Source organism: Haliaeetus albicilla, chromosome 19, assembly GCF_947461875.1.
Source record: "Haliaeetus albicilla chromosome 19, bHalAlb1.1, whole genome shotgun sequence".
Classification (NCBI taxonomy): domain Eukaryota; kingdom Metazoa; phylum Chordata; class Aves; order Accipitriformes; family Accipitridae; genus Haliaeetus; species Haliaeetus albicilla.
In genome coordinates, this window is record NC_091501.1 from 25,744,812 (window position 1) to 25,767,435 (window position 22,624).

At 43.6% G+C, this 22,624-nt stretch overlaps 1 protein-coding gene across 1 annotated transcript in view; it reads left to right on the top strand.

Annotated features, from left to right (window-relative positions):
• Window positions 1-246: 246 nt before the first annotated feature.
• LOC104316708 (protein mono-ADP-ribosyltransferase PARP12) overlaps window positions 247-22,624 on the top strand; it is a 30,738-nt gene continuing 8,360 nt past the window's right edge. Inside the window, exons 1-11 of the mRNA XM_069806888.1 lie at window positions 247-616; window positions 4,872-5,004; window positions 11,210-11,462; window positions 11,572-11,688; window positions 12,069-12,137; window positions 13,942-14,040; window positions 16,387-16,510; window positions 17,748-17,913; window positions 20,345-20,465; window positions 21,027-21,123; window positions 21,567-21,645. Of these exons, the coding sequence (XP_069662989.1) occupies window positions 330-616; window positions 4,872-5,004; window positions 11,210-11,462; window positions 11,572-11,688; window positions 12,069-12,137; window positions 13,942-14,040; window positions 16,387-16,510; window positions 17,748-17,913; window positions 20,345-20,465; window positions 21,027-21,123; window positions 21,567-21,645 (1,545 nt within the window). The 5' untranslated portion in view covers window positions 247-329. The remainder of the gene's footprint in view (window positions 617-4,871; window positions 5,005-11,209; window positions 11,463-11,571; window positions 11,689-12,068; window positions 12,138-13,941; window positions 14,041-16,386; window positions 16,511-17,747; window positions 17,914-20,344; window positions 20,466-21,026; window positions 21,124-21,566; window positions 21,646-22,624) is intronic.

Sequence of the window (22,624 nt, forward strand, 5' to 3'; positions counted from 1 at the left end):
ACCTGGAAGAAAGACGAGCCGCGGCATTTCGACGCGAGTGGTAGAATCACTCGGGTGCGCCGAGTTTTTCTCCTCCCTAACGCTCCGTACCCCTACTTTTGTGCTCCCCACAGGCAGAAGTCAGCGGCGAGGTGAGGAAACCCTTCGGCAGGCGCCGGCGCCGCCGTTTTCCCGCCTCACCCCTCACAGCGCTCCCTCAGCCGCAGGCCCCGCCCACCGCCTTCGGTTTCGATTCCTCCCGAGCCCGCCCGGGCGGCGGCCGCCCAGTCCCGCCCCGCTTCCCGGGCTCGTCCCGTCGCTTCGCGTCTGGCTGAGGCGAAGGGAGGACGATGAGCGACCCGGCGGTGTGCTGCTTCCTCACCAAGACCCTCTGCGCCCATGGCGGGCGGCTGGGGCTGCCGGAGCTGCGGGGGTGCGTCGGTCTCTCGGCGCAGCAGCTGGAGGAGACGCTGTCGGCGGCGGGGCCTCAGCGGTTCCTGGTGCTGCGGGACGGCGGGGGCGCGGAGGTCCTGGCCGTGTCGGCCGTGAGGACCTGCGTCCGCAAGGAGTGCGGGGGCTGCGAGCGGCTGCACCTCTGCAAGCTCCACCTCATGGGAAGGTGCAACCTGGGGCCCAGGTGAGAGCGCCGGGGGGGGCCGGGGCACCCCCACACCCGAACCCCGCCGGGCCTCTCCCCGCAACCGGGCGCCGTCGGTTCTCCCGCTCACCGGGAAGCCCCTTCTGCCCCGGCTCCCCTCAGGAGGAGAGAGGCCCGGTGTCCGTCCCCGCCCCCGCCGCGTACAGCCCCGTACCGGCGAAGGACTCGTTCGCTGTTCTCGGTGTGTTTGGTGGGAGCCCCGAGCGAGCGCGGTCGGTTTCGGTTTTCGGAAGCCCGGTTTTCTTTGTGCCCTGGGTTCGGCTGGGATAAAGTTTGTTTTCGCGAGAGGGGACGCAAGCAGGATGGGGATATGCGATACCGTGTGACGTCATGCTCGGTATAAACTGCGGGGGGGGGAAGTGTGGGGGATCGCAGCTCGGGAGCGGGCTGAGCATCGGGTTCCGAGTGGTGACCAATGGTGCTGTGCATCACTCACTTCGTATATTCTTTTATGGGTAGTATCGGTATCGTTTCTTCCCTCTGCGTTGCCTTATCGTACAGTCCTTATCTCAACCCGCAGGTTTTTACCTTTTCTTCCTGTCCTCCTCCCTGTCCCACCGCAGCGGGGGGGGAAGGAGCGAGTGAGCAGCCACATGGTGCTTAGTTGCTGGCTGGGCCTAAACCATGATGCTTTGTCAGTATGATGATTTTTTTTTTTTTTTTTTGGTGTTAAAGCTGCTTGCCTACCAATATTTCTCTACTAAGAAAAAAGCAAAGTGCTAGTCTTGTCCCAAAATGGGGTTCCTCACCCGGTGCGCAAAGAGCCTATTACACACAGAACAGAGATAATTATGTCATATCTGCGCAGAGACGGGTGCCAGGTGGTGACTCCACAGATCTAGCACACCTTGCTGAACACTCAGCAGACCTTTAAACGTTTGAGAAACAGTTACCAGTACTTTTACAGTTTCACTTTGTCACCCTTGTTCCTGGTTGTGAAGAGCTTGATCTCCACTTAAAAGCCACGGCATCCTCCTTTTTTACTGCTCATGTTCTGTGAGTGTCCTGGTTTCAGCTGCGATAGAGTTAATTGTCTTCCTAGTAGCTGGTACAGTGCTATGTTTCTGAGTTTGGTATGAAAAGAATGTTGATAACACTGAAGTTTTCACTTGTTGCTAAGTAATGTTTTGTCCAAAGTCAAGGATTTTTCAGCTTCTGATGCCCAGCCAGCAAGAAGGCTGGAGGGGCACAAGAAGTTGGGAGGGGACACAGCCAGGGCAGCTGACCCCAACTGGCCAAAGGGGTATTCCAGACCATGTGATGTCATGCCCAGTATATAAACTGGGGGGAGTGGGGGTGGGGCGAGTGCCGCTCAGGGACTAGCTGGGTGTCAGTTGGCGGGTGGTGAGCAATTGCATTGTGCATCACTTGTATATTCCAATCCTTTTATTATTACTATTGTCATTTTATTAGTGTTCCCATTATCATTATTAGTTTCCTTTTTTTCTGTTCTATTAAACCGTTCCTATCTCAACCCACGAGTTTTACTTTTTTTTTTTTTTTTCCCCAGATTCCCTCCCCCATCCCACTGGGTGGGGGGGAAGTGAGCGAGCTGCTCTGTGGTGCTTAGTTGCTGGCTGGAGTTAAACCACAACAGTGAGGAAGGGGCTTCTGTTGGTAGGGGGCTTTCCCTACCCAAGGATGGGGTTTTTACTGTTAGTTAGGATAGTTCACTCAAAGTTCAAGTAGCTGAACTTGATTTTATCAGTAGTAGAGTACCCCTTGTGCTTATCTGGATGCTCCTGTATCTCAGGGCTCCTTTACTCCTTACAGGGGTGAAGTAGCATTCTTTTTTTATTTCTTGCATATCTCCAACACTATCATGCTATCTGGTTTTGTTCTAGAAAGTTATGAGCGTTTAATTTTGCTGCAAGTCACTGCTCCACGTACAGCTGTTTCTCTGAGAAGCAGTGTTTAATTTCCCATGTACATCAGTCCTGTTCTCTGGACATACAGAGAACTTGTAGGAAGGGTAGGCCCGGCAGCTTCTGTAGGCACAGACTGGCGAAAGGTGGTACCTAGTTTAAAAAAATAACGATAAAGGAGGCAAAAAAACAAACGCAGAAGTGAAAACCAGAAGCTTTTCAGTGACAATCAACGGCAGCAGTGAGCTCTGTTGTAAGAATTCACAGTTTAAGCCCCGAGGCCCCAGGTCTTGCACTGTTGCAGTGTTAGTAAAATGCTTATACCCCACCAGATTCTTCCTCTTCTGTCCCAGCAAAATAGCTCGCTCTGCGCTTGGGTCTGAAAAACATGGAGGGGAAAGGCTGCATCTATCTCAGAATGGTCCTAGTAAAGTATTAGGATGCTAAGATTTTCTCACTGTTTCTCTCTTTACTGACGGTATGATAAGCTTCCATGTTATTCACTGTTAGAAATACCTTAAAATGCACGTAGGCACTTGTGCTGGATGACTCCATGTGAACTAAAAAGTGCAATGAGGTGATTCCCTTTGTAATGATAAACAATTCTATCCTCTCAATAGCACTAAGTATTTAAAATCACCTTTATATAGGCTAATAATTAATAATTATTTAATAATTTTATAATTATATAATTGCTGTATATTATATTATTGTTGTATTATAATATATTATATCATTATTATATAATTATTATGTACTCAATGAGTATGCCTTTTGTGGGAGGGAGGTTGATTAAAATGAAGGGGCAGAAATACTGCTAGGTGGACCACATGGATCAAGACAATATTTTTTAACCAATAAGATAAAATCTAGCCTTGCTTCCAGATCTTGCATCCTTTTTGTTTTAGAATCTGTGGAAAGATAAAGTGTCTGTGCAAGTTATTGGGGTCTTCCTATTTAGTGGAATCAGGATTTTAGTCCAGTTAAACCTGTTTTTAACTTGTGTCTGGCAAGTAACTTTTCACTGCTTTTTTTCTAAATGTGTTATTAAACTCAGCTGATTAGTTATCATTGTATTTGTGGACTGTTTCAACCTTTGACTTAGAAATACATGCTCAAGTGATGTAGATCACTGTGTGCCTGTTGGTGGAATCTGAAGTTAACTCTGGAGGAATGCTGGTGGTGGCTCCCACCTCAAATACTCTGTCGCTCACCTACCTTCACAGCCGTTAATCAAGTGCCTACAGAATCTAATATCCTTAGGATACTGTTTCTTAGGAGCAAAGATGGCACACTTCTGCCCTTTAGACTTTGCATTCTTGTTTATTTGCTTACAAAGCACTGTGTCCAACAGGTAGCATGGGGTCGGGGTGAAATGACTACACAAGGGCCTGTAGAGAAGGATTGGATCAGACACAGCATGAGGTAAAAAAGCTTTCACAAGGGGAGTTTCAGGAGTTAACTAGAGGTGAAAGGGATAAGGGGAGCAGAGACCTGAGTCTGACAGATTAACAGGTACTTTTTTTGGTTGAGTACATCTAGTCTTAAGGCTGTATCAAATCATGCTTTTGAAGAGCAAGATGTAAGGAAGCTGTATTTTACTGCGTTGATTAATGCACAGGTTGACTGTGTTTCTCCTCATATTATTTATTTGCAGTATCTTTTCAAATAGATGCAAAAAAAATTGCAATCTCTCTAGTTCATACTCGCTTCGGACATTTTTCTTGGATTAGTGGCACCAGCGGCTTCGCTATTGTCGTTTAATTGTTTCTTTATCCAAAACTCAGAAGTTAATGAACTTGGGTTTTTAGGTCTGGTTTGTTTTGTTTTGTTTAAACTTCCCTGCCAGTAAAGATAACAAATTGTGTTGTTTTCAACTTCATTATCTCTTTGTTTTGTGCTCTCAGATTCTTGCATCTTTCTTTACATTCCATCTCCAGGACAAAAACCTTTTACATTCACAAAATCAAGGGTGTTGCAACTTTCACCGTTATTGATGTATTCCTCTAAAATTAGCTTTCCCTCTAGCTGTTCTGGTCGTGTGACTTGACTTGCCTCTTACTGGAGGGGAAGGAAGTGTGAGGTAGTCAGACTTGGCTTCAAATCTGTGCTGCTAGCTTTCTTAAAAGTGGTCTGGCCACATCAATGTTTAAAATGGGGATAATAATGCTGCTGTATTTCACAGAGTTATTATGCTGTTTGGTCCATTTTCTAGCTAATTACAGAGACCATCTAAATGTTCACCGCGACTTTTGCCAAGCTATCTTTCTCCCCATGGCTTTTCTCAAGTTGCATGTTATCTGAGGTACTTCTTTAAATCAACTTGACAGAAGAAGTAAACATTGATATTTCTGTGTATTTTCTTGCAGATCTTGTAAGTACTTGCACGACATCATCAATGCCGAGAACAAAAAAGTTCTAAAGACCCATGAGCTGTCTGGCCTTAATGAGGATGAGCTGCGAGTCCTGCTTCTCCAGAATGACCCTTTCCTCCTCCCTGATGTGAGTTGTACTGATTTCTTAAGAGAAGCTTTTGTTAATTAGGAATGGGAGAGGGCGAGTGAGAATATGGAGTTCTGATCTCAACTTCAAGCTGTTAAGTTATGTAACAGTAGTCTGAAGTTTAGTCTGAATGAAGTATGAATGGGAATGGCTGTGTGTGAAAGCACCAGAAGAAACAATATAGAGCCAGAGTTGTGAAAGTGCTGTGTACTTATAACCAAAAAAATAACAGCAATAAAACTGTTAAACACTGAGGGTTGAGTTGCTTACATAAATACCAGAAGGCTTGCACCTGGATAAGGCCATGTCATCTCTGACTTGTCAGCAGAAGACCTGCTGTCTGACAGCAGGCAGTGGACAGCAAGGCTACAGCCTGTTTTGCGTGCCACTCCTGTTATCCCAACAGGATAGCCATAAAGTTAGTCAAAACAAGCAAATAAAAAAAAGTCAGCAACTTCACCAGAGATTTACAGACGTTGAGGTAAGCAAGGCGGAGGTGAAAGATCACAATAGTTGTACGTGCTTACAGGATAAAAGGCCTGACCAAAAACCAGTTTGTTGGCTCTTCTCCAAGAGATGATGGAGACTTGGAAGCAGGGCCCCTTTCCTTTTCCAGCCTATGTAGGTGTCGTGGTTTAACCCCAGCCAGCAAGTAAGCACCACGCAGCTGCTTGCTCACTCCTCCCTCCCCCTGGTTGCGTGGGGAAGAGAATCAGAAAAAAAAAAAGTAAAACTCATAGATTGAGATAAGAACAGTTTAATAACTGAAATAAAATAAAATATAATAATAATAGTAATGAAAAGGAAGATAACAATAGGAGGGAGAAATAGAACCCAGGAAAGACAAGTGATGCACAATGCAATTGCTCGCCACCCGCTGACCGATGCCCAGCTAGCCCTCGAGCAGCGATGGGATCCCCCCAGCCAACTCCCTCCAGTTTATATGCTGAGCATGATGTTCTGTGGTATGGAATATCCCTTTGGCTAGTTCGAGTCAGCTGTCTAGGCTATGCTCCCTCCCAGCTTCTTGTCCGCCTCCTCCCTGGTTTGTGTCCTTGGCTTAGGATAAGCACTACCTAGCAACAACTAAAACATCAGTGTGTTATCAACATTATTCTGGTGCTAATGCCAAAACACAGCACTGTACCAGCTACTAGGAAGAAAATTAACTCTATCCCTGCTGAAATCAGGACAGTAGGCCTGCACATTTTGGTTCTTGAGGGTAAGAAAAATCTGTAAGAAAATGACCAAGTGACTGCAGTTAGTTTTGTGTAAAATTTGCTCCTTCCAAAGTGTACTGAGTTTTTGCACACTAATTTTCTACGAGGCAGCCTTTGTCCTGTTTGTATGCAAGTCATTGATTTTGTTAAATTAGGCTGAACAATCCATTCTGGTTCTGCATGTGTGTATAAGGGCAATGCTATCTTCAAGATACGGCTGTTTCAAAGCCAAGAATATCCTGTTCTGGCTACAGCTGGTTAAGGAATTATCAGAGTACTGCCTGTTACCCTTGCCTTTTGGAGTTTATAATCACCACAGATCTGTTAGCATAACAACTCTATTGTTTTCTTATTCCCTGCTGTGATAGTGCTGGGCTTTGACAAAATAGATTTTTTTTTTTTTTAAGTGTTTTAAAATATGTTGTGCTACCAGATTCAAGTAGTATGGTGGTGATGAGCGACGAGGGTTAATAATATCTTTGTCCTGCTCAGCTGTATCTAAAACTTAAGTGTTTCTTGTTTAATTACTCCCAATAATGAGCAGATAGCAACCGCCATTGACTGGTATTACTCTTAAGCTCTTATCTATAGATCTGTTCAGCCCTCACTGCTGGCAGGCATCATTAATTAGCTCTAATCAAGCACCTTAACTCCTATTATGGAGTAACATAGCAGAAACAACAGAAAACAGTGATTTATGCGGACCATTTATAAACCTGATTGCTGGGGAGAGGGGTGTGAAAGCTGACTTTGCAGTTTCTTGCTTAGAAATTCCGACTGGCTGTGTGCTGACAAATAGCATGTATGAAGTTGTCAAGCAAGAGGAAACTTAGGTCTTTTGTGACCTGAACTGGGGTGCAGGGTAAGAAAAACACAACGGCACTCCCAAATCAGGAGTTTTTACACTTTCCCTCACCTTCTTTCTGGCTCTCCTTTTTTTTGTTTCTTGGCAAATGCAAGGGGCAGTGTGCTTTCCTGATGTAGCTAAACAGTGGATTCCCTATTTAGCTGAGGCAGCACTTTGTTCTGGTTTGGTAGTTTATTCTGATGCTCCTGTGTAAAAATTTCATCATGCATACTAATAATATCTTTTAATGCATCTTCCTCTAGATGCCCTACGAAATTGCTCTCAACCAGATTCAGTGTCTAAATCTTTGGGAGCTTCACTTTGTAAATTAAGTGGTTGGTATCTCCACTACCCTAAAGTGACATTTTGTGTAATGGGTGTCCCAGACAAAATGTTTGTATTTTTAGTACCCTCTCAGCTTTTACCTGGTTCTGTATTTTAGTTGCTTTTTTTTTTTTTTTTGTACTCTCTTGAGCAGGAAAATGGAAGCACAAAAGCAATTCCTGTGCTCTGGCCCCCCAAACCAGTGTCTGACATAAGTCTTATGCTTTTTTTGGTATTTTTTAAACCAGCTTCAGGCTGTGTGACAAACTATGCTCTCTGCTTCTGGTTTTGATTAGCGATGTTCCTGGAGGAGAAAGTTTCTAGAAAGGAGAGGATATTGAAGTTAAGGGGGAAAGTCTGGGTTGGGGAAAGACCTATTAAGGAAGCAGTGATTTTAAGTTTTTCTAGAAATACCCAGAGAACTATATTATTCCTTCGAACCAAGGGACTACTCTACAAGTTTGTATCACAGCCCTTAGTGTGTGCTTGATTGTCTGTCTCTGGCGGATGTTGGACTAACTGTTTGTTTCCAGCTCAGTAACTTGAACAGTTATCTCCGCTTGGAGGGGTGGAAAAACAAATTGCATGTTTAAAGCCTTAACTCACTTTTCTTGTTAGGTAGGCACTTAAATGAGCCATGTACATTTTAGATGAAGGTAGCACTTTGAGTGGTATCAGGCGCCCAAGACAGAGCAACATTCTTCAACTGAGGAAGACCCTCCATTGGCAGTGGTGTAAGATTTGAGTTCTTTAGTGACTGAAGTTGCAAAACATCTCCCACAAGACTGTTTTTTATTACCTAGCACTTGCATATGGTCTTGATACATAGGTCTTAGAGGGCTCTGTAGATGATAAGCCTTTCTGCATTCTCCTTGGGCAAAATTGGGACAATGAAGGAGAGAAAAATGAAGTGACTTACCCAAAATTCTGGAGTAGGTGAATAATTGCTTTGCGTTGGCAGGTGCAGGTACTTTTGAATCTCACTAAGAAAGGCACATGATGCTTAAGATAAATAGCTTGTTATTACTAAAGGTTATAATGAGAATAAATCTTAGGTGTCCCTTCTGATGTCATGGGAACTCATGACAATACAGCATCAGACAGACCTCTCCGGTAGGACCATGGCTTGCTCTGCAGAATTCCCATCCATGTTGAGGTTCAGCACCCTTGCTGGTCTTCATATCTTTATAATATTTTGGGGGGGGGGGGGGAGGAACACCCCCCTCCCCCCCCAAAACTCCCCCAAAGAACCCCAAAGCTATTGGTCTTCTATCCGTATAAAACTGAATGTTCTAGACGGTACACCGAGGTTCACTGAGAGCATTATGCTCTTATGCATCTTTATAGGAACAAGCTCTTACAAACAGTACGTGCAGGTTGTATTGTTAAAGGCAGTTCATGCTAATGGCATGGTATGTGCTCTCATTATGTGGCTGTCACTAATGATAATGTATGAGCCCCTGCGACCAAGGCCTACAGGTAAACTGGAAGTCGCTGTCTTCTCATTATGTTTTCCACAGCGGCCTGCTACATGAGCTAAAAATAGGTCCAAAATTAATTTTCCAAAATTTATTTTCCTAATACAAGAGAGTGATGAAGCTACTGGAAGAGGAGTTCAGCAAAGTGCCACTCAGATGATGAAGGGACTGGAGCATCTGTCACATGAGGACAGGCTGAGAGAGTTGGCTCTGTTTAGCTTGGAGAAGTGAAGGCTCGGGCATCTCATCAGTGTTGACAAACATCTGAAGGGGAATGTGTAAAGAGGACAGAGCCAGGCTCTTCTCAGTGATGCCCTGGACTAGAGGTGATGGGCACAAACTGAAACACAGGACGTTCCCTCTGAACATCAGGAAATGCTTTTTTACTGTGAGGATGACTGAGCAGTGGCACAGGTTGCCCAGAGAGGTTGTGGAGTCTCCGTCCCTTGGGAATATTCAGAAGCCGCCTGGACACGGTCCTGGGCAACCAGCTGTAGGTGGGCCTGCAGGGGAATCTCTGCTCGGGCACCTGGAGCACCTCTTCCCCTTCCTTCTTGTCACCTTGGTGTCTGCAGGGCTTTTTCTCACACTTTCCCCAGCCCTCCCCTCACTACTGTGTAGTGTTTTTCCCTTTCCTAAATGTGTTTTCCCAGAGGTGCCACCAGCTTGGCTGATGGGCTCAGCCGTGTCCTGCAGTGGGTCTGTTGGAGCCAGCCGTGTCCGGCAAGAGGCAGCACCTGGCTTCTTATCACAGAGGCCACCCCTGTCTGCCAGCACCTTCCATGGGTACCCAACAGATTGTAACACCACTGATAGCGTTTTGTGATGCAGTTAAGCTTAAATATATAAATAATAGTCATAATTGCAAGGGGAAAATAGAAAGTTGTGATACAGTTGCACAAACAGGGTGCAGGAAAACATGTAGAAGTAAAACCTGCAAGATACCTGACAGAACTAAAATCCTGCAGAGCACACAGGAAGGCTATGTGATGGAAGCAGAATAATCCAGTAGAATAAGCAAAACTAGAACAAGTCCAGATCCCAAAAATAAGATGTCAAAAGCAAATGAGAGCATGCTTTGGGGTCTTAAGGGCAGAAAAGCAAGAAGCATCCACAATGAGAGAGGGAAGATGGGGAAGAAAGAAGACAACGCCCTTTGGTTTCTGCTTCCCTCAGAGGCTAAGAACCGTCAAGGATAGTAGCCATCAGTGCTCACTGAAATTACATCAGTTCCATGTCTTTGTATGCTCCCACCTAATTTAGAGTAAGTTTGTGAAGGCTGATTGTTCTGTACCCGATACTGACAGATAGCGACGACGAACTCACCTTTGGCAATGGGTATCGTTAGTGAATATGAATCCAGTAAAGAGTTGTTTTGCAGTTGAAACTGGCCTGATGTTTCAGTCTTTTTAACGCTGACATCCCAGCAATCTTTAATTCCCTAGTCGACACATAAATGTCTATATATTCAATTGCAACACAGCATAAAACCTGTTTCTGTTGCTTGGAACAGGATTTGGGAGAGGATCTGTGACAGTTCTGGTGCGATGTTGAGGCTGTCTGCCAGGCAGCTGTGTGTCCTCCTCAAAGCAGGTTCCTTGTTACGGGCTGCCGCTCTGTGCTGCAGGAGCAGAAGTGTTGCTGTGGTGCTTGGTGGGCAATATGAAGGAGTTTTTGGTGTGTGATTTTTTGGTGTGTGATTTGTTCCCTGGGTCCAATGCACTGCATATCTCTTTTTTTGGTGAGTAGAGGAATAAAGAAGTGTGTTGCTTTTTCCGTATGTACTCTAATTGCAAAGCGTTCTTCTTACCATTTTTAGATGCCCAAATCTTCAATGCGGAATAAGCTTTACAAATAGGAAGTGCAAATGCAGTTTCAGCTCCATGAAATAATACCTTATTTGACACAATATACATGTTTTTATGGAGACGCTTGTTCTTTGCTCTTTGTTATGGTTTTGGTTTGGGTTGTTGTTGGGTTTGTTTCTGTTTTTCTCTTTTTTTAATAGAATAACTGTAAAACATTCAGTTGTTATGCAACTGTCTTGCTTAGGAGTGCCAAAAATTAATGCTTGTTAGACTGGCTTTTCTTTTTCTTGGAAAAAAAACTCTGCACAACTTCAAAATGGAAAATGTGTGAGTCAGCTGAAAATGCTGGCTCTTTTGTGCAAGAAATTGGAATTAAAGAAGTCCAGATTAAAGAAGTCACAATGAACACATGCCTTTTAGTCACCGTTTTGCTGCTGTTAAAGCTGCATGCCTATAGAACAAAGAAAAAATTACTGATTTTAATGTGCTTTTCCATTTCGTGTTGTATCTATCCCTCCCCACTTCTAGGTCTGCCAGTTTTACAACAGAAAGGATAGCGCCTGCAGCCAGCAAAACAACTGCAACAGGCTTCATATTTGTCGACACTTTCTCCAAGGGGAATGTAGATTTGTTCCATGCAAGAGGTCCCATAACCTCTTGGATACTCATGCATTGAGAGTGTTGGAAGCTGGAGGTGTCGATAGGAGTATAGCTTCAAACATCCAAGCTATATGTGATCACAAGCATGTGGAATTCAACAAGGAACTCAAGAAGGGGAAGAGTAAGTTGTAAGAAACACTGTTTAAATAGGATTCTGAGTTTGATAAGAGGTAGAAGCTGTTCTTGGCTTACCTCACAGCTAAACCCCATCATCCTTTCTGTGCTTTCAGTACACAACTACAAACCAAGAGAAAATGCATTGAAAAAAACGGCAGTTAGAAATGTTAAAGATTCAATGATGCATTTGCAGACAGCGGACTCCACACTGCATATGCCACCTTCAGAAGGTAAATATCTAGATAAGTACCAACTGCTTCCATGTAGAATCAGCTTTCCTATTTCCTCTCTTACAACATGTACATATTTTTTTCCCTTCTGCCATTGATCTGCTTTCAGGAATGGAGTAACTCTTGGCTGACTCATGTGGGAGGGAGATCTGCATTACTGTTGTCTTATATGCTGCATGCAGAATTGCTATTGAGTGTCTGCCGGTAACCGTGACTAGCTGGGATTTGTAACTGTTACTGCTGATCTTTTGTATCAGCAGTGGAGTACCAGTGGAAAATTAGATGTGTGATGGACATAATCCTTAACACGCAAATTGGGATGTTGCCAGCTAGCTGAAGTTTTGGTCTAGCAGTGCTGTTCATTCAGTCTTCTCATGCAGGTCGCAGTAGCAATGTACCTGGTCAGAGCCAACACCAGTTGCCAGCAGGAGCTGGAAGTAAAGACAAAGGTATGGATTGTTTCTAACCCTCCAGTCTTGAGATCAGTGGTTGTCCCTGGGATTTGGATTCACACAGCCCTACAGCTCCCTGTGGTAGTTGGAGTGCAGCTTATGTGCTTACCCTACCATATGCTGAAAGCCATAGTACCAGACGGCCTGCAGAGGAACGTTGAGATTTCTGCCCAAGCATTGTGCAGCACAATGGGGAGTAGTCTGGGATTGATCTCTGTACTGTTCTGGACACATTGCTTCCTTCCTGGGAAGGAGACAGAGTTGTATCCATGCATGTAATACCTCTCCTTGCCTTCTGTCCCCGGGGAATGGATATAGCTTTGTCAGTAGAGCAGTTGTCTTGATATACCTTCCAGTGAGTGAATAGCAACTCGTAAATCTCCTGTCCTCCTGGGCAGAAGGGCCTTAGCTTTAAAGCCTGTCAGAGTCCAATAGTCTCTGAACAGGTTCTTTTAGATATTCCACACATGGAGGGTATAATGTTTAATATCAAATTTACTTCTTTGAAGATAGTTGATGTTACATGAGTATTGTGGGTTAACCATGGTGGGCAGCTAGGCACTTCACAGCCACTTGCTCACTTCCCCTGACCCCCAGTGGGACAGGGGAAGAGGAGAGAAAGAATAAAAGCAAGAAAACTTGAGGGCCAAGATGGGTTGGGGGTGGGGGCGGGGGCGTGAAGCAAAGGGTAAGTGGAAGAAGAAAGAAGAAAACAAAGCAAAACAAGTGATGCAAAGGCAGTCATTCCCCACCTCCCATGAACAGGCTGCCCAGCCAGTTCCTGAGCAAAAGGTAGCTAACCCTCCTAAACTTTTATTGCTGAGCATAATGTTATGTGGTATGGACTGTATCTTTGGTTAGTTTGGGTCCTCTGCCCAATTGTGTCCCCTCCCAACCTATTGTGCACCCCCAGTATATTCACTGGAGGGGCAGAGAGAGAAACAGAGAAGGCCTTGAAGCTGTGCAAACACTGTTCAGCCAAAGCTAGGGCATCGCTGTGTTATCAACATTGTTTTGGTCAAAAATGTAAAACACAGCATCATATGAGCAGCTGTGAAGAAAATTAACTCTATCCTAGCCAGGCCCAGTACAACGAGATTTCTGATGTAGCAGAGTGATGCAAAATACACTGGAAACAAAAATATTAAGTTAGTCTTACCAAAATATAGCAATTGCAATACACCGTTCAATCAGAATACTAATGTGATTCCCATTATAGGTCTGTGTAATATGCTCACCGCCATCATGCTGCATGTCCCCAGTCCCCAGGAAGGAATATGTGTGTTGAAGCCAGCTCAAACCCGTTGCTCTCTCTGAAATTCTTTTGTTAGCTGTTTAGTTCTTATACCCCTGTGTTGAGCTGAGCCCTGTATTTGCTGCCCCCATGCTGGTCTGGCTAACTGTGGAGAAATGTTTATACCACCGGTTGATCCACTCAGCTGACATAGCCAGTTATCTACAGCAAAGGCCACCCTCTGGTCCCCTTTGTGTTGAGACCAAGTCAGCTTCTTTGCAACAGCCATGGTCGGTCACACCCCACGTTACTCTCTGAGCTTCATGGGCACATTGCCCTTGGCCATCTCCACTGAGCCTTCTTCCATTGTAGGGGTTTATTGGTCAGTCACAAAGCCCTAACTCATGCAGTGCGCTGTACAGGGGACAGTCAGATCCTTAAAGTGCTTGACTTGGCTACTGCAGTCAACTCCTTGTTACTTCTGGGATGAAATACCAAATGCCATGTCTTTCTTTTAAAGTTGTATTTTGGTAGGGCCAATAAGGACTCATGTGTTCCTTCCCGTAGATAAGAAAGACTATTCCTCTGCTAAAGCTTCAAATAACAAACAGGATAAGTGTGATGAGATATGTGTGTTCTACGTCTGGAAGTACTGCAGACATAAAGGTAAGCTTTAAAAAAAGTAATGTGATCTTCAGAGAGCAGTGCCTGCAGAGGCTCAGGCTAGTGGTGGCATATGGAGTGGCAGTGGCGATTGTGGCTTTTCGCTCATTTGCTTTGTTTCCAAGTTACTAATAAACACTGTCAGAATTACAAACATAATCAGAGGAAAGTCAAGTGGATACACTTTAACCCTTTCTCCTCTAGATGATCCATCTGTGGCCTATTTCAACCCTGTTGATGGGAGCAAGCTTTGGGTATATTTCTGTGGCAAAAACCCCTCAAGTGTTAAATGTTACACTTTCTGTAACTATTAGATCAATTTAAGAGCTGGCCTTATGCTGTCGTCATTGACAACTGGTAACAATATGTCACCCTTTGTTCTTGCTGTATGCTATGTACATCAGACAATTGCCATATTCTCCCCCATTAAGTCCTTCAAAAAGTGATCTGAGGTGTTAAAATGTCTTAAGAAAACAAAGCAGTTGTACCAGCTAAGCTAAAGATAAATCTAGTCCATCGTCTGTCTGGCAGTGGCCAATAACAGAAGTCTGGGGAAAAAATCTAAGTATAAACAATTGTATTCGGGGGCTGTCCCTGAAAGGTTGCTTAACCCCTAGGTTAGGCTTTTCCTTGGTTATGAGGAGGTACCATGAGATTTTTCTTTCAGTGAACTTGTCGAGTCACTTTCTAAAGGACTACTCCTTTTCTGACCACCTGGTCTTTGTAAAAGATCCACTTAAATTAGACCAGACTGTGTTTGCTTTTGCTTAGGATGTAGATAGTGAGTTGCCTGATAACTGTTTGGTCTGAAATGTTTGTGTATATTTAGCATTTCTGTAGTGGGTTTGTGTTCTGGTAGAGATGCAGTTCTCCAATCAGAAGCTCCTTTTCTGAGAGGCAGGTGAGTAAGTTACTTTAGGGCTTGATAATACCTCTCCTTAACCATTACTTTGAAGGGAAACAGTACTTTAAAAAAATAAATTGTTTCTTTTATGGCTATTTTATGGATCACAGAAATGAAATCTGGCCAAGAGAGACCAAGTGTGGTTTTGTCTACAGCTTTTCAAGTTAATTTAAGCACAGCCCTTTCAAGACAGGGTGGACTCCAGCCCTGTTAACAAAAAGATTGAAGAAAGGAGTGAATGATACTGTCTTCATAACTGGGGTTAGTTTCCATATGTTCTGTGGTCAGATACATCAGGGGGCAGGAATGGTGAAACTCATTTTGGCTCTGTCTGTGCAGCAGCTATTCCAGCCTCGTGTCGCATTTCTCAGAGTCTCTGCTTCTTTAGGGCCAGGCTTGAGGCTTAAATTTACGAACTTTTGGACCTGCATAACATGAATGTTGTACCTGGCTGCTAACTGTGGAGGTCAGGCTCAAAGCAGCTCTCCTGTGACCACCAAATAGCCAAACTCAAATAATGGTTGGAGAGTTAGTGTGCTTTGTCATGTCATGTTTGGCTCAAAAGTTGTAAATTAAGAGGTTTGATCCATACTCGGGTGTGGAGTGTACATCAGCTTCCCCCAGCAGGGAGGCCTGGAGGTCAGCTTCTGCCTGTATCCAGCAGGACGCACACATGCAGGGGTGTTAAGCAGGTCTGGGCTCAAACATGCAGACCTACATGCATTGAAAACATAGATGATGTAAAAAAAAAACCACCCCACAAGTCTTCCTCTTCCTGTGTGAAGCGTATATAGCACTGCTGCAGGTCTTGTACACAAGGCAGTTAAAAGTTGCTCCTTCCCATTTTCTGAGAAGTGAAGCAACAATTCCAACAGTGCCTAGCAGTCTTGTCAGTAGGGCAGTGTGCTGCTACCTGTTCAGGAGTGAGTGTAGGGTCCCTCTTGGGGGATGTTCTGTGGAGTATTGCAGTCCTTTATGCTGCCTCATTCGTTGGGCTGGACCTAAAAAAAACATTCAGGCCTTGGTAACCACCCCATAAAGACTAAAGGAAAGAGAGAACCAAATCTATTGGAGTGCTTATGTGATGTGTAGACTAGACTTTTTACGGCTGAGAAACATGGTGGTGTGACACATAGGCACACACTTATCTGTGGCATGGCTCTCCCAGCTGCCAACGTTGTGTATCAGCAAAGGGAAGGTTGTGGTTTCTTTGAAATGTATTTGGCAGTATAAGAGCCTATGCTGCTTTTCTAGGTAAGGCTAGAGAAACGCACATCCCTATTGTTCAAACATATTTCTATTTTCAGCACTCTGTCTTTATTGCTTGTACCAAAGCCCAAGAGATAAAGTCAGAGTGTAAAAAATGCTTGTTCCTTTTTTTTTTCCTTGTCTTGCTCTCTGTGTTATGATTGCAGAGCTCCTGATTATGTCCGCTCTCATTACAGATAAATGCAGATTTGTTCATTACCATTTACCATATCGATGGCAGGTATATAATGGGATCACCTGGAATGACCTTTCCATGACGGAGGAAATTGAAAAGGCCTATTGTGACCCAAAAAACAACAGGTATGATGATGACGGACTGCTTGCTTAGAGTACTGTGGTTGAGCCCCTGAGGAAAAACTCTTGTTTTCTTCCTAAAGATGTCTGGCTTCCATAACTTCTGATTACTGAGCTGCTCAGAATATGGGAGGATGTACAAAGGAGAATTTTTCTTTAAAAAAAACAACCAAACCCAAAAGTAAAAGTGATTGCATGGAAATATCACCCCATTCTTGTCTTCTAAGAATAACACAGTATCTTGCATTTAAAACTATACAGCGTAAAAAGAAATGGGTGGAATTTAGTGCTTAGAATATTAATATTTCAGATAATGAATCATAACTTATAAATAATAATTAAGTTGGGCCCTTTAACAACAATTCAGAGCTGGTCTTCTCTAGGCTATTCCTCTCCTAATACAGCTAGCATCTATAATAATACTATAATATAATAATATCTATAATATGCCTAGGTAAATTTTATGAAATGCCCTTTGTGTAAGCAGCCCATTATTTATTTTTTTTTCTTAAGTGAGTGCATTTTCCCTTTAACTCCTTTCTGAAGGCCCCACTGTAAGTCACTGGATTTGTAGGGGACCCCAAGTATGGCCTCAATAAAATGGTATAGCTGTTTTGGCCCATGCCTCTTCAGTCTGCAGGTGATTTTGATTTGCAGCTTGACTAGGCTGCCGGATGGTGCAAATCACAAGCAAGATTCCCAAGAGGAGGCTACTTTCAGAGTCTTTCTGCCTGAGAGTTAATTTTCTCAAGCCTCCCAGGAGTAAAAGCCCAGGTGGCTCCAGTGATGAATGCTATTTACAGAAGTCACAGCTGTGATTGCATCCTCTGTAACCACAGAAAAAGAACAAAGTTTATAAGCTGCAGGTGCTTGCTGGCAAATTCAGTCAGGTACTTACCAACTTCTATTTTTTTACTGAGAAAAACTGTAACCATGCTTATTTATTGCAGAAATACCTTTTGCCACATTGTACATGTAGCCCCAGACTGTCTGTAAAGCTGGCAGTGCAATATCTGGCTAGTGACTGAGATGGCATTCAGTGTCTCACAGGCCATAGTTCACTTCTGAAGACTGGAAACAGTTTTCAGAGCTGCCATGCATGCTGTGGGAAATACTCTTATTTTGGGCCTAAGTAAGTTCAGGCAGTCACATTATATTAAAGAAAATGGCACAATCTTAAACTGGGGATTAGAGGATAAAATATATACTGTTAAATATAATAAACCTGAATTTGTCCTTACAGCATAGCAGATAAGAACATTAATTTCCAGACGATGACATGCGGTTCTTCTTTGCTTCGACGCCTCTCTACACTGTCATCAGTCACAAAACCCACATTGTTATTGACTACACAGTGGATTTGGTATTGGAAGAATGACCAAGGCCAGTGGATTGAATATGGGCAACAGGTGAGTCCACATCCTGTGCTTTGAATCACTTCTGAAGAAATGCTTGGAGCCTCTTCCCCCCCCTCCCCCCCCTCCCCTTTACTCAGCAAGGTTAATTAAGTAAGTGCTTGTGCCTGAGTTTTACAGTGTCAAGTAAGGCAGTGAAGCTACAGATGTTCATAACAGATGTGATAAAATGTTGACAGGCTGAAGGGGAGGGAATGCTTTATCTCCTTGCAGTGAGGTTCAGTACGAGTGATTGTCTGTCTTTGTGTCTGGGTGATTTGTTATAACTACTTTCCTGACAAAGATCTTGTTGGCAAATGCAGGAAAGCAAAATACCTTTTTTTCAGCTTGTGTTGATCAGGCTGTTTTTGATGATGCATGCTGGCTTCTCTAGTCAGATTCCCTTCTGGAGTTGTCCATGGCTTCTACACAGATTTAACATGTATACACTGTCCTTGAGATATACTGCCTTTTAAATTATTCAGGAAGTAGCCTTGCCTCTCTTCTAAGCATTGTCCTGCTTCCTTGAACATGCAAGGGTTGCTCTGCTCTCAGATCAAATGTTACCTTTCTCCCTGGGTGGCCAAATCCTCTTTGAGAGAGTGATCTATCAGAAAAATACAGCAAAAGAAATAAATAAGGAATCTCTCCTTCCCCCAAGGCAGATGAGTCTTCCCCATGTGGTTTACAGTGTAGCAGCACAACTGGCAGAACACAAAGGTGATCCAGGGATGTGGAAAAGTACGCAGGGAAAGATGATGGATATAGTGGCTCTAGCAATGGTGGGCTTTGATTTCAGTGGGCAGCTTAAATGGAAAGCATCTCCATCAACATACCCTCATATTTTACATTATTTTGTACATTAGAGAATTATACTTGCATCGTAGTTTAACCCTGGTGTCTCAGAGCAAATTTAGAATCTGATGACTACGACAGTTTGTCGCAGGGGAGGCTTTAGACCGTTTAAAGAACCACCATGAAAGGTAGCAGCAAAAGTAGTTTTATTGAAGTAGAATGTTGTAAAAGTGAGACTTAACAAAGTCCGATGGCAAGGTTCGCTCTATTACTTATTGCACAGAGGATATAATAATAATAATTCAAAGTTACCAATACAAAATCTCGGTACACTATAATACAAGGTTATGCGTGATATCGATCACTTACCAAAGATCTGCGGTCAGTAAGGGGTGTCTCAGCCTCAAGGAGTAATGTTGAGAGGTGTCCCAGCTCAGGGGAGGTCACCGCTGTGCAGCCCACTCCTTAGCAGGGATTGCTAAAAAAAAAAAGCTCACTCAGGCTGTCAGATTTATGGAATGAAGTGGTTGGCTCATAATCAAATTGCACGCGATGAAAAAGGTAAGTGTGAGACTCCTTGTACCCACAACTTTCTTTGTTCCTTGACAAATTAATCTTGGAAGAACCACTGGCTATTCATGTGTTAATCATATGATCGGTGTTCTGGTTTCCAAGCTTATGCATCAATGCTCACCATGTCACCCTGTTCTTGTGGGGGTTTTCAGAGAACAGGTTGGAACTAGAGAAGTTCATGGCCTGCTCGTGGCCTAGGCCTTTATTTCCCTGGGAGCCTGAATCAAACTAACACTAGTTTGGTCAAGGAGTTGAGTGCATCCGTCACACCTGGCTGGCGACTAAGCCCCATGCAGCCACTCGCTCACTCCTCCACAGTGGGATGGGGGAGAGAATCAGAAGAGTAAAAGTAAGAAAACTCATGGGCTGAGATAAAGACAGCTTAATAGGTAAAGCAAAAGCCGTGCATGTAAGCAAAGCAAAACAAGGAATCCGTTCCCCATTTCCCATGGGCAGGCAGGTGTTCAGCCATCTCCAGGACAGCAGGGCTCATCATACGTAATGGTGACTTGGAAAGACAAACGCCGTCACTCTGAACATCCCCCCTTCCTTCTTCTTCCCCCAGGCTCACATTCTGAGCACGACGTCCTATGGTGTGGAATATCCCTTGGGTCAGTTGGGGTCAGCTGTCCCAGCTGTGTCCCCTCCCAACTTCTTGTGCTCCCCCAGTTTCGTCGCTGGTGGGGTGAGAAGCAGAAAAGCCCTTGACTCTGTGTAAGCCCTGCTCAGCAGGAACGAAAACATCCCTGTGTTATCAACACTGTTTTCAGCACAAATCCAAAACATAACCCCATACTAGCTACTGTGAAGAAATTTAACTCTATACCAGCCAAAACCAGTACAACTTGTTACAGAAACAAATGGGATACATGTGTCCATCATTACTAATTATGTATTTGTGTGTATGTTATGTGTGTCTGGTAATCGCATTTTAGGCTATGATAGTGCTGGGTAGATTTCCTCTTCATCCTACTCTTTGCCTCTTCTTTCCCTCTACCCACGCTAGTTATCCAGGGTTTAGTCCTGTTGTGTTTACTCATTACTCTTCTTTCTCTTTTTTCCTCTTACTTCCCCAAAGGGAGAAGGGAGTAGTGTGAACTCGCCATCTTCTGCTGTTATTGAGAATTTGTATCTAGCAGATCCAGATACCACCATATCTTTCCAGGCTGGCTCACATCATTACCAGCTCAATTTTAAAGGTACTCATTTTGAAGGTTCTCATTTACAACTATGCAGTGCTTTACAAAGACTAACCTGCCAGCTCTCCCAGCTTTTAGAAGCTATGACTTCTTTTACTAATACTACCAGATTTACTGATTGGAAGGGGAAGTGAGGTAGTGATGGCCCAGAGGAAATTCCTTACAAAAGTAACCTTCCCCCTTATTCCTTGACACTATCCAGACTCACATTGGACCAGAAGTAAAAAGACTTGTAGTCTTCACATAACGTCATAGTAAACCTTAAGTAAAGTGAGTTAACCCTATGGATACTAAAAATGAAAAATCAGGCATCTTCCTGTGCTGCTGGAGCAACATTTAAAGAGCATGAATGACTTAAGGGAGCAAGCAAGATAGGCACAGGATAAATACCAGAGTTACAGGAAGGACAAGAAGCTTACATAGGCTTTGCACAACTATTCTTCAGCAGATAGAATTGACAATGAATATGTATTTCTCATTAATGAATGACTCATTAATTAATGACCCCATCTTGTAGACTTATTCATGACTTTTTCTTTTGCCCTCTCTTTTCTCCTCAAGAAATGACCCAGACAAACATCTCTTTTAAAACTCGAAGAAAGGTCTGCAGGCGACCGAAGTTTGTGTCTTCTGAAGATGTGCAGAAGATAAGGAAAGGGTAAATGATTCTCTCTAAGTTGTTGTGTTTTCGTATTTCAGAAGTAATCACAAGGCAAAATGGCTGCCAGCGCTGGCAGTAATTGTGCAAAGAATGCAGCTGTTGCTAGAAGAAAACATATCCATTTGACTGAACAGAAGCTATATCACAAGCTGCCAGCTTGGTGCATCACCTGGTTTCTGGGGTACATGTTACTCCAGGTACCACATCCACAGGACTGGTGATGGACAGTTGTTTCTTAAAAAAGCAAGTGAAAGAGGACCGTGGCAATTGAATGGCAGCATGCAAGGCCCAGTTCACAGGCTGAGGCTGTTTCCCAGTTTTTGTGGTTTATTTTGTTTATTTTTAAATGTAGGAATTAGCCAAAGGCAATGCTGCCAATTTGAATGTTCAGAGCAGTACTAGAATTGCTAAAAGTTTGGTTTCTGTCTGTTTGCAAACAGCCAGAGGGATTCTTCTATTCCAAAGCAAGTCTGTCCTGTCCACTGGGATCAATCTGCACTGCCTGACTTGGGATACAAGGTATCTTCCTCTCCCCCCTCCCCCCCGCCCCGCCTTGTAATTCTGATGCAAAAACATGATTCGAAGGAGGAGGATGCTTAACTGAAGCAATTGTAACTGGGTAGATGCTAAAAAGGGACAGGAGTGTTCTCTTGAGTGTCTGTGCTAAAGATCTAGGTGGTCTCCCAAGAGCTCCTGAAAAAGTTGCTAAATTCCCATGAACTTCATCTGTATTTTAGGCATCTATTTACATACAAACCCAAAACTCAACAAATTCAAGACAATTTTCTTTAGTTTTTGTTTGTTTTTTTTTTTCTGTTAAAAATGAAGAAATGGCTTATTTTGGTGACTTAGTGGACCAGTTAAGCAAGGGGCTTCTATGAAGCGTGTATTTCTTCTGGGCTGAGACCAAACCCTTTCTGTGTAGGCTGTTAAAAAGCCATCCAATAATAACACCATCATGGCTGTTGGTGGATAAAGTTTGGACTGGAGATCTAGGAAAGGGAATCTCTATATGCTCTTTCAAGTCACCCAGTACTGTCACATACATCACAGATCTGAGCACAGACCATGGCCTCAAGGAATGGCAGTAATAAAGAGTTACAGCTAATAATATAAAAAAATATTTGCAGTGATCTCTTCAACAAAACAAACCCTTGTCAGCCCAAAGTCTATGTTTCTGTTTGGCCTACTAAGACCAAAAATGTGCAGGTGGTTTTTAAATTACTAGGTCTAATGGTATTAACCAGCAGTCCTTCTGGAAGAGCAAACCAGACTGTGGAAGTACTACAGTATGCTATAAAAAAGGCTTTTGAGTGTTACACTTGTCTTTTTTTATAGTGGCTTTGACCCTGATTAAGGAACAGTACATAACGTGGGCATAAGAGGTTTTCCTTGTTGACTGTGTCACAGAATCTTGTATGATGCTGACCAACTTGTATTGGCACAGATATCTTGATGGCTAGGGGCAGGACAGAAGTAATATCATATTTCCAAACTG